The 12,560-nt window shown below is 42.8% G+C and overlaps 1 protein-coding gene across 2 annotated transcripts in view; it reads right to left on the reverse strand.

Annotated features, from left to right (window-relative positions):
- The window catches only part of SMARCC1 (SWI/SNF related, matrix associated, actin dependent regulator of chromatin subfamily c member 1), an 89,748-nt gene that overhangs the window by 70,780 nt on the left and 6,408 nt on the right, over positions 1-12,560 (reverse strand). Inside the window, exons 3-6 of one of the 2 annotated variants that reach the window (XM_033166150.1) lie at positions 12,039-12,124; positions 10,737-10,818; positions 8,693-8,785; positions 6,894-6,963 (exon numbers count right to left, since the gene is read on the reverse strand). In XM_033166150.1, coding sequence (XP_033022041.1) covers positions 6,894-6,963; positions 8,693-8,785; positions 10,737-10,818; positions 12,039-12,112 — 319 coding nt within the window. In that variant the 5' untranslated portion in view covers positions 12,113-12,124. The remainder of the gene's footprint in view (positions 1-6,893; positions 6,964-8,692; positions 8,786-10,736; positions 10,819-12,038; positions 12,125-12,560) is intronic. The other variant, XM_033166149.1, reaches the window with a different exon arrangement.

The following is a 12,560-nucleotide window of genomic DNA, read 5'->3' on the forward strand; positions in this document are numbered from 1 at the left end:
TAGTTCAAATTATATTTGAACAAGCAAGGATGGAAGAAATTGGATTATAAATATGGATTATAACATCAAATGGAACTGTGAGTGTAAAAAAGAAAAGGAAAAGGTAAGCAAACTATTTTGAAAAAGGTTTACGATGGAAACTTAAGAGTTGACTCTTCCCCATCCTTTATTATCTATGAAGTAAACTGAACGATGTTAAGAGGGCTTGGAATTTAATTTAATTGGAAGGATAATTGGCTATATATCTTCAGCTAGAAGGATGGATTCTGTGAGCTGCCAAGGAACTGAAAAGGTTTCTTATTAAACCATCTGTAGTTTGACAGACCGCTCTTCTTCCCAGGCTGAGGGGGGGTGGTGACAACAATTTATTTACTGGGACAGAGCGACTTTTGCAGCTGTTGTTAAAGTTCTCGGTGCAAAGCAACGAAGCACGGGACGGAATGATGGAGAAAATTCTGGAACAATGAGATATCAGCTCCACCCAAGGCATGATGGATAACAGCAGCAACCGGGGGAAATAAAGACATAACATATAACAAGGACAGGAAGAAACATCACGGACAGAATAATTGCTACGCACAAGAAAGAACAATGATATAGTTCGAGTCCCTCACTTGAAGTTTTATGAATTATTTAATGAGTCAAAACAAATAGAAGTTATTAATATTGCAGTTGTTGCATATGGGATGCCTGGAATGTAACTGAAACTAGTAATATTTTGGAACACAGAAATAAAGAAAATCAGAAAGTCATCAAATCTAGCACGTGGGGGGCCCACTTTAATAAAATTATGTAATTTGGTATTTGAATGATTGGTAATAATAATTGTATTGGCATTGTTATAATGAAGCTATTATTGGAATGTAATTGAAAACTAATAAAAATTATCCACAAAGGGGGGCTTTAGAAAATGAATTTAAGATTAAGGTAGTTGTATATGGAGTAGTTCTTGAAGCTACTAACACGAGTTTGGCCAAACTGCGAGAGGCAGTGAAGGATAGGCGTGCCTGGCGTGCTCTGGTCCATGGGGTCACGAAGAGTCGGACACGACTGAACGACTGAACAACAACAACAAATATGGAGTGCTCTGGTCCATGGGGTCACGAAGAGTCGGACACGACTGAACGACTGAACAACAACAACAAATATGGAGTGCAGCTATCTTGCAGGTAACCTGGCCTCAAGCTCTTTGGTGCCTTGAAGATGGGTCAATTTCGCTAAGGCAGCTCCGTGCGTAACACATTGCAGCAACCCAAACAAGTGGCAACTAGAGAATAAGTAACTACAGCAGGGCTCTCTCTACCTACATACTTAGGTCACAGTTGGTATAACAGCAGAAGCCACCAGTGTGATTTGGGTCTCTAGAGACAATGGCACATATTGGTAACACTTCAGTTCCCGCAGTATAGCATAGCTGGCCGGGACTGATGGGAGTTGTAGTCCAAAACACCTGGAGGGCACTGGGTTGGCAAAGGCCACTGGGTTGGCAAAGGACGCGGGTGGCGCTGTGGGTTAAACCACAGAGCCTAGGGCTTGCCAATCAGAAGGTCGGCGGTTTGAATCCCCACAATGGGGTGAGTTCCCGTTGCTCGGTCCCAGCTCCTGCCCCCCCCCAGCAGTTTGAAAGCACGTCAAAGTGCAAGTAGATAAATAGGTACCACTTCGGCGGGAAGGTAAACGGTGTTTCCGTGCGCTGCTCTGGTTCGCCAGAAGCGGCTTAGTCATGCTGGCCACATGACCCGGAAACTGTACGCCGGCTCCCTTGGCCAGTAACGCGAGATGAGCGCCGCAACCCCAGAGTCGGACACGACTGGACCGAACAGTCAGGGGTCCCTTTACCTTTCCCCTTTACTTTATTCTTATTGCAGCCCTGTGCACAATTGGAGCAAAGGCATTGGTCCTCAAAAGGTCCCTGTAGATTTCATTACTCCAGTGAAACTATTAAATCTGAGTCCTATCTATTTACCATTAAAATTTCTAGAAGTTGGAGACTGTATACATGTTGCTTTTGCAGTGGTGAGGGTTGCCACTGATGGGGCATCTCAACACATCCTCCCCACCCTTTCATCTAAAAAACCTACTCAGCAAGTTACTAACTAGCTTTTAATTGCACTTGAGAAATGTTTTATTCTGGTTGTTCTACGGAGTTTTCACAATGTTAGCCGATTTGAGGTTCCTGAAGGGGACATAAAATGCAAATAAATAGGTTTGCTCCATCATTTCAAGGGCACGGGAGTTTAACATTAGCAAATGAGACCCTGCAGATATTGACTATTGTTCCTTTGTGCAGCTTTGTATTTGGCAGATTGTCTTGAGTATAGCATTTAAACGCCAAAACTCAGTGATAATCATACATTTCGCGAACAATTCTTAAACCTGCCTTTAACCATAATATGTCAGCATCTTGTAGCTCAAACCTATTTCATGCAAATGAAGGAAACTGAACTTGCACAGCTTTACTTGGCCGATGCTATTTTGACAACAAATCTTTGCAACCAACGGGTGGCAGAGGAGAGAATGCTGTGGCGAAGCAGAGATGCTGAGGAGCAGGCTGGCTCGGGGCTGAGTGACAGGTCATGGAGAGTTCAGAGAGAGGAGAGAAAAGACATAGTCATTGCATGCAGCCAGCTTCCAAAAGTGTAACACAATTCTGGGCCCTAGTCTTGGGATAATTCCTCCCTCTCTTGTTCCCTGTGCTAACGTGCCTCCCGCCTCGCACCCCGGACTTTCTCAGGCCAAGAACCAGGGCAAAAGCAGCATCCGCACACAGAGCAGCTTCTGCTCCCCACATTTGCTCTCTTCATTATGACCTCTGCACATCCTGCCAAGCACTATTCCTACCCTCCCTCTTTTTCTTTCTTTTTCCCCTTTTTTTGTAGCCTGCACTCAGCCCAGCTCAAAAGGATCGTGCTTTCTTCCAGATAAAGGAAGCAGAGCACAGCTTTCAAGTGATACTTCATTCCCAGAAAGAGGAAACGCTATTTTTGAAGTGAGAAATCCTATCCTCCCCTGAGGGAGGAGTAGGCTGACAGGGCAGAATTTCAAGGCCGAGCAGATCTCACAAGAGTCTAGACCGCTGCCTGAGTGTGCTTGTCATTGGAGAGAGACAGGAGGCTGCACCAGCAGAGAAGCTCCTCTGCTAAAAGACTTAGAAAAATATAAGCTCTTTTACAAACACCGCACGTTAGCACAGATTTGGTACGCAAATCTATTCTATTCCCTCCCACAAGCAGTAGTTGGATGCCACCAACTTGAATGGCTTCAACAGAGATTAGACCAATCCTTGTGGAGCGACTCTATCAATGGCTACTAGCCAGAATGAAGATGTTCCCCCAACCCTGTCGGAGGCAGTGCTCCTCTGAATACCAGCTTTTGGGAAGCACAACTGGGAAGAGGGCTGTTGTGCTCAGGCCCTACATTTCTTGTTTCCCAGAACAGGCATCTGGTTGACCACTGTGAGAACAGGATACTGGAGAGAGGCTATCGTCCTGATCCAGTAGATTCTTCTTACATCCTTCACTCATTTTAAGAAGGTGTCAGTATGGTGGTGTCAGACGCATGACTCTTCTTTGCCATTGTTCAATTGGATTGCTTTAGTTTTAGAGCCAAAACTCTAGTCGGTTAGCGATTCTTGCCTCCCTGTTTTTATTCTGGCTTGTTTTTATAATTATTGTATATTGTTATTATAAGTATTGTATTTTTAGCCAATTTTAAACTGCTGGCCTATGACTGTAATAAACTAATTGATTGATTAAGGATTGGGGCAGCTCAGTTGGTGGAGCATGAGACTCTTAAATCTCAGGGTCTTGGGTTCGAGCTCCACGTGGGGCAAAAGATTCCTGCATTGCAGGGGTTTGGACTAGATGACCCTTGTGACACCTTCCAACTCCACAAGTCTATTATTCTAAGAAGAGGGTACTAGAAAATACTTTTTTGACAGCAAAGGGGGAAAAATACTTTTTAAAAAATACATCAATACAGAGAAAGCTGCCCAGATCAACTAAGCATATCCAAAAGCAGAATATAGGAGAAGAGCAAGTTCCCCCTTTCCACACCGAGTGGGATGGAGAGAGAAAAGAACTCTTCCCTGAGTATGTTCAGTCAAAAATACTCGGTGACCCACACAAGGACAACAGTGTAAACAAGCATGCACGTGTGAACACATGCTTTTTTCACAATACCGTTACAGCAGCTCTGGATGGGTGACCAGAACAAAAGGCTACTAGCACAAGAGGCTACTTTAGGGTAGCACCTGAATTTTCCTCAGTTTTTTCCAACAGCTAAATAAAAATGATTCGCCGCTCCATTTAAACTATCTCAGATACTATACGATCCAGCAGACAACACCTCACAATGAATTAAGCGCACAGAAAAATTCAGCAGACACCACTAGAATGCAAAACACCACACAGCAAGGATGATGAAGCCACTGTGTGCTCAAAGCTCCACACAGATGAATGCTGCCATCTAGCGTTGCTCCGAAACAGACTGGCATCAGTTCAGGGGATTGGAGGGGTGGTGGTTAGGAGAACCTCATTGTCATAGAAGTATAAGAGGTGGAAGGGGCCCTGAGGATCATGTAAGTCCAACCCCCTGCTATGCAGAAATATGCAGCTGTCCCATACAGGGATGCAACCTGCATCCCTGCTCAAACAAACCACAATCTGAGTTTGTATAACACAACACGCAATGCTGTTGTGTTTGTGCCACATTTTCAAGGTGGCAATGGGGTGTTCAGAAGTAAGCTGTGGTTCAAAACAAACAGTGGCTTAGCATGACATGCAAACCAGCTCACAATATACAAGGCTCAGAAAGAACATCTAATGGGATTTCCCATTACTAGTTTGAAAGGTGCCGCTCTGTGAATAGATACTTAAATGACTCCACCCCCTTCTCACTTATGGCCTTTTCTTCCTGACACCTCCCTCTCAGATCAGTAATGTGCACCAAACTGATTCTGGAAAACCCATCTTCACTATGAGACCTCACACCTTACTTCTCATCCTAAATTGAAACAAAGCCTAAGTACATCTAATCACATTGGCTTAGATTCATTCTGCTTACCTCGGTAGTGGCGCCCGCCCTGTGGAACGCCCTCCCATCAGAAGTCAAGGGTATAAACAACTACCTGACATTCAGAAAATACCTAAAGGCAGCCCTGTTTAGGGAAGTTTTTAAACTGTGACTTGTATTGTATTTTGGTATTTGTTGGAGGCCGCCCAGAGTGGCTGGGGAGACCCGGCCAGATGGGCGGGGTATAAAAAATAAATTATTATTATTATTATTATTATTATTATTATTATTATTATTATTATTATTATTACCTTTGGCATTTCTCTACACCAAGATAATCTCCTCTACTGTGAAAATTAAGATACCCTGCCCTGTGTGGGACAGGGTATTGTATTATCCACTTGTATTCATTTGTGTTGTGGGCACTGACAGTGTAAATGAAGTTAAATACAAACCTCAGTACCCTGAAACCTATTAAGATATTTCTCTGTGATTTCCCAGGTAATGCTCAAAAACCATTTTCCCCATTCCAAGGTCTGTAAACTGAATGAAAAAGCTATGTTGATCAAACTATCCAGTAGATTTCAGACATACTGTACATTCTGGCATATAAGACTACATTTTAATCCAGGAAAATCTTCACAAAAGTCGGGGGTCGTCTTATACGCCGGGTGGAGAATCTGTGGTCGAGTATATCTCAAACTCTATGTTTTAACTAGAAAAGTTGGGGGTCGTCTTATACGCCAGAAAATACGGTATCTCATTCCACTTTTTATAATGCATAAATAATTGATGCTTTCCACTCTCCAGAACATCTCCTAAGTATTATTTTTTTTAATCTACGTTTTTATATCACAAAACTGATGGGATTGATACAAAATATTTCATTTACTTAGAATACTTCTATACATATTGTCTCCCTGCTTATTTAACTTATATGCAGAATTCATCATGCGAAAGGCTGGACTGGATGAATCCCAAACCAGAATTAAGATTGCCAGAAGAAATATCAACAACCTCAGATATGCTGATGACACAACCTTGATGGCAAAAGTGAGGAGGAATTAAAGAACCTTTTAATGAGGGTGAAAGAGGAGAACGCAAAATATGGCCTGAAGCTCAACATCAAAAAAACTAAGATCATGGCCACTGGTCCCATCACCTCCTGGCAAATAGAAGGGGAAGAAATGGAGGCAGCGAGAGATTTCACTTTCTTGGGCTCCATGATCAATGCAGATGGTGACAGCAGTCACGAAATTAAAAGACACCTGCTTCTTGGGAGGAAAGCAATGACAAACCTAGACAGTATCTTAAAAAGCAGAGACATCACCTTGCTGACAAAGGTCCGTATAGTTAAAGCTATGGTTTTCCCAGCAGTGATGTATGGAGGTGAGAGCTGGACCATAAAGAAGGCTGAATGCCAAAGAATGGATGCTTTTGAATTATGGTGCTGGAGGAGACTCTTGAGAGTCCCATGGACTGCAAGAAAATCAAACCTATCCATTCTGAAGGAAATCAGCCCTGAGTGCTCACTGGAAGGACAGATCCTGAAGTTGAGGCTCCAGTACTTTGGCCACCTCATGAGAAGAGAAGACTCCCTAGAAAAGACACTGATGTTGGGAAAGATGGAGGGCACAAGGAGAAGGGAACAACAGAGGACAAGATGGTTGGACAGTATTCTCAAAGCTACCAACATGAGTCTGACCAAACTGCGGGAGGCAATAGAAGACAGGAGTGCCTGGCGTGCTCTGGTCCATGGGATCACGAAGAGTCGGACATGACTAAATGACTAAACAACAACAACAACAATAACTTCTATATCAGCTTTTGGTCCAAAGACCCTTGAGGTGAGTAGTAAGAAATGAATGAATGAATTTTACCTTCATCCAATGAGGTAGGAACAGGATAAATATGGTGCGTGGCTTTAGACTTCTCATCAGTGACTGTGCCCTAGGACAGATCAAAAACAGGTATTGCATCAGAAATATGTAAAGGAATAAATGCATAAAGAATCACCTTCCTTTCCCAGCACCATGCCATATTTGGAGCCTGGATACAACATGACACTAGATGGCATTGGAGTAGTGATCTATAAGCCCCATTTCCTCAACTGAACTCTGGGCATAGTAAGAGCACACCCATTTTGGTTTCTTACCAAGGAAAACCCCTGGAAAAATTCCAGCCATTAGTGAAAGTGAAATAGTCTAAATTGCTTCCTCTTTCTTTCAAGATACAGGAGAGTCATTTATTAATTCAAATAAACTACGAGCATCACCCAGCACTGATCCCACCATGAATGCCCACATTAGATTTCTTTTACACTAGTTTATAAATTGTTTTGGAAGCATCATCACTTGCAATTCAGATTTCCTACCCCTTTTAAATGCAGATTTATTTTAGAAGCTATGGGCAAATGTTTTCATTACTTGCGGGGGGGTTCTAAGTTGCTATCCCTTCCTGCTAACAATGGAAACAAAAGACTCCTGTCTGGTGGGTTCTTTTTCAGCGGGCTCTTATAAATATTATATCATGTCATCAATATACAGTATAATAAATATAAAACAACTGCATTCTATTAGTATCATTTAAATCAACTTCACCTGACGTTGTTTTGAGCGATGTAGAAACCCGATGTCTTGCATGTTGTTCTTTCTATACTTAATAAGCTGTTTCTAATATTTAATAAAACTTAAGAGCATGTTTTCTACCTCTGCCAGGGCACATTTTAGTGAATGCCATAATTTTAGATTAAGTGGACATGCTGCCACCTGCCCCTAATGTTAAGACAACATTAATACGCTGTAATCCACTGCTGATTTCACAAGCTATATAAACACTAAGCTCCTTTTAGCAAGAAGCACAACACACTTAAGTCTATTCTTAGAGACCATTTTGACTGTGAATCCTAGAAGAACTGCTCCCTGCCTTGCAGGCCTTTTCCCACCTGGCTTGGGAGGGGGGGACTCTGACTGACCCCAGCTACACAAGCTGAGGCTGCTGAACAGACTCATGGGCTCGGGACAAAGGTGAGAGCTGTTTCCTAGTTCTGCTGGATCTCTCAGCGGCTTTTGACACCATTGACCATAACATCCTTCTGGACTGACTAGAGGGGTTGGGAGCTGGGGGCACTGTTATACAGTATTTCCGCTCCTCCTCCTGGGCCTTGTCCAGAAAGTGGTGGTGGGGGATGAGTGTTCAGACCCCTGGGCTTTCACTTGTGGGGTGCCTCAGGGTTCTGTCCTCTCTCCCATGCTTTTTAACATCTACATGCAGCCGCTGGGAGAGATCATCAGGGGGTTTGGACTGGGTGTTCCTCAGTATGCGGATGATACCCAGCTCCACCTCTCTTTCAAAACAGAACCAGCGAAGGCGGTGAAGGTCCTGTGTGAGTATCTGCAGGTGGTTGGAGGATGGATGGTGGCTAACCAATTGAGGTTGAATCCTGACAAGACGGAAGTACTGTTCTTGGGGGACAGGAGGCAGGCAAGTGTGGAAGACTCCCTGGTCCTGAATGAGGTAACTGTGCTCCTGAAGGACCAGGCGCGCAGCCTGGGAGTCATTTTGGACTCACAGCTGTCCATGGAGTCTGAAATAATTATGTTCCTATGTGCTGAGACACTTTGCAATTATGCTGGACAGATCAACATTTGACATGCTAAATGTATGATGTGCCTGATACCTGGTGACGTTTGACAATGTCCTTCAGCTTATTAGCCAACTTCAGTTCAATTTCTGGTACGAGGTAGATGGTTGGTCTGCTCAGACAGTTATTCTGGAAGAGAAAATAAAGGAAAGATCATTTTATTAAAAACAAAAACCAGTAATATAGAGATTACCGGCACAACTATGGTAATCCATTACACACAACCTGGAAATGGCGTGAGAGAGCTGGAGAGTCTTCATGGCTTGCAAGGGGACCCTCCCTGGAGCCCAAAGAGGACATCTGTGAGGGCAGAGGAAGCCGCAAAGAGGTGCTGTCAGGCTTTGTTTAGGCTGCTCAGCCTCTGTGCCTAGCAGCTGGTGAAAGCGGTAGCAGCAGTAGCTGCTTTCCTGCACATCCTCCAGCCAACCCCAGAGCTTCCATTCTAGTTGTGAATATTTTCTTCTTTGTATGAATTCTTTGTATGGATTGGAGAGTGTGTGGCAGAGAGGGCATGTATAGGGTGCTCCCCACTTATTATGCTATTTTTCTTATGCGCACGGGTTCTGGAATATAATCTCCATCTAAGTTTGGGGGGACACACCTGCATGCACTATATGAATAAATACTTCCTGTTTGTATGTCCTGGATCTCTACCCAGCTTCACCGGAGAACCTCATTTGGTTCCAGTATCACGAGGAGAAAAACTTCTCCATCTAATTTCCCCACACTGTGCTAGTATTCGGCTGTGGCTCAGTGCACAGAGACACTATAAGCAGCCAAGAGTTCAACTGAGAAACCAAAAGAATCAAGGATCAAGAGCATTAACATGCACCAGGGCTAGTTTATTCCACACTAGGGCTCAGTCCATCACAATTAATATCTCATTATTCCCACAACCAGGAAAGCAACAGTATCTGTTGTGTTTGTTTAGAATTAAATGTACATTTAAGGTCAAAAATTATGATAATAGCAAGCTTCCAAAAACAATGCAACATGTTCAACTACATGTAGGGTGTTTGGGATTTCCTATGTCTGCAGCAGCAGCTACCCACATCATGTGTCAAACCGTGTATGAAATGGAGGGACTTTTCAAACTGTCTCTCATAAGGAATGGGGATCTGCTGTTCCAATTGAAATATCCCACTAGACGTGCTTTATTGTGAAGGAATCCAGAGTGGCTGGGGCAACTCGTTCAGATGCGCGGCATATAAATAATAAAATAATAATAACTGTTGGTGTTGTTTATCTCTATGGAGCCCAGCCAGTATCTTTTATAAGGTTAATTTCTGCTGGTAGAGATGGAAGTTTTCACATTGCAGAAGCCCTGTCAAGGTGAACTGGAAGACGGCTAAATCTCAGGTATACACACAAAGTGGTTAGTTGAACAGAATACCGCTCTCAGTTCTTAAGCTAAGTTTGTGCTGGTGACATCCCAGGACATGAATTATCATCAGAGCCCAGCAGGTTTGCTGGTGAAGTATCAACAGCCGAAGCGAAAGTGAGCTATAGGATGACCATTGGTGGTTTTCTTTGTCCATGCTTCCTTCGCAGTATAGTTTGCAATGTAACTTATTATTCTGAGGTTCATTTGTGTAAGGTTTTATTATAACCAAACAGTATATAAATTGTTTACTAAATTAAGAACTGAATTTTGCAAGCATAACTGAGTGCGCTAGCACGGGCACCTAGACCTGTCACCTCTGCCATATGGCTCCAGGAAAATCATGCTGGCTCTGCTGCAAACATGACTGATCTGCCTCACAGGGTTATTGTGAAGGTAGACAAAACTGAAGAACTTTGTGCCAATTGATTGTTCTATAAGTGATAATCCTGCTTTATAAATTAATTGCTTCCTTTCCTGAATTCTTAACCACATACACATTTATCCCCTTATCCTCCCTGCTAATCTGTATTTTTAATGGGACAATATGCCAGCAAGCTACGAATGCAATTTTTCCATACGTTCACAGGTGGGCCTGGGATTCCTACGTAGATCACACTCACAGCAAGCCTTAAAGCTAGAAATACATTTTCAAACAGAAGACCATAAATTAATCATTATTATTAATAGAACTCTTGCCTGCACCAATGTTTTTTCAATATTCATAAACATTTCTACGTTTCGATCCATTCGGGAAGGGTTCTGCAAATCAAATCGGCGCCTGCAACAAAAAATATTTATATCGTACTTAGACTAGCTAAAAACCTTTAGACATGTTTGGGATAATTCAAGACAGCATTGCATGGAATTAGGGGCATACAGCATCTGATAATTATAGTAAAGAGTCTTTGATGGTCCTGAGCACGTGCTAAGTCAACACCTTTCCCCATCAATTCCAACAGAAGTTCTATCAAGGCATACAGAAACATTTCCTAGGGAGCCTTTAGACTTAGGGCACTCCAAGGAACCCCAGCTTAATGGGGTGGAGCAAGAGAAAGGAATGTGATGCCAGACAAAAAAATAAAGGCAGTGAGAACAGCCACAATTATCTAGGATTTGGGGGAAGGGAGATACCCCAGAAAAATGCTATGCATCTAAAGGAAAATAAGCAGCCCTATAATGGAATTACAGCAGTCCATTATCTTCACCACAGACCCTATGGGCAACAGGAGAAGCATATATGCATACAAGTGTATTGACATTGTTTCCTTTCCTCCTCTTCTCTCCTACAAGCCTTGAAAATATCAAGAGTTGCATCGCTGGCTCAATCCAAAGACTAATCCAGTGTTTTGTTTAAGGATAGCAGCCAGCTAGATTATTTTCAAAGTTACAGGGAAGAATAAGATCTAATGCTCTTGCCCTGTTTGCTCCCAGCATTTGCCTGTTCCTTTAGCCTCACTCATCAAGAAGCGAATGGCAGAATCTGAAACACTAACAAATTTGAGAGGTCAAAGGAAAAACAAGTGACTATTTAATAAATGTTATGCCACTCTGCTTCATAAGTTCTCCAATGGCATGTAAAATCACCAGACAGGGTCCACAGATAAGCATGAAGCTAGACAGAGGAAGCAAACTGTGGAAGTTGCTACAACACGATTCTCACAGACCCTGCACCCTGGACATGCCAGTCCACCGGACCCCACAGAATCTATAGAACCTCAGAGAGAGAGAGAGAGAGAGAGAGAGAGAGAGAGAGTTGTGTGTGTGTTAGAGGAAAGTCCACCTTGCCATGCTTATCTATGGACCCAACCCACTATATTACAAAATAACAGCACACAGGAAAGAATAAAAAGAGTAATTTTCCAATGAAAAACCTGATTTAACTACAAGTTCTTTGAAATAAAATCATTTTCATCTGTCTACCAAAAACTAATGCAGGGAGTGCCACATGCTCATACTCTTGAGCAGGACTTGGGAGAAAATTAAAAGAAAAAGACTCACCATCCTTGCTCATTTTTGTACTTATATGCAGCACCAAGAATGTGACATAGTGTTCCTCCAGCTTTGAAGTCCATGAAGCACTTTGCCTAAAACGGAGAAAATATCAAGGTGACATTCATACTCACACTAACAAAAGCAGAAGCAAGCAGTGAAGCAGCGGAATATTAAACAGTACAAGCCTCCCAAGGAACCAGCTGCAAAAAAATCACACTATTTGAGAAAAGTATTGGCAGGCTGAAACTCAAAGTACACACACCTCACTGGTCTCCTGTATCTCCCAGCCACCCCCCACAATGTTATGAGATTTCAAATTACATTTGGGTCCTGCATACTGTCCTTAAAGTTCATGTGAATCTAAAATATTAAACAGTACACTGCTTGAAAATCTGCAGCATTGCAAATCTGTAGTGCAAACATTGGCGGGCCATGCGTTGCACAGAAACAACTCCCAGAGTGTATGTGAACAGTTATCTCACCCCTACCCTACTAATGAATCGGTGCAACCAAGTAGGCGCAAATGAT

The sequence above is a fragment of the Lacerta agilis genome, chromosome 12, assembly GCF_009819535.1.
Source record: "Lacerta agilis isolate rLacAgi1 chromosome 12, rLacAgi1.pri, whole genome shotgun sequence".
In the NCBI taxonomy this organism is placed as follows: domain Eukaryota; kingdom Metazoa; phylum Chordata; class Lepidosauria; order Squamata; family Lacertidae; genus Lacerta; species Lacerta agilis.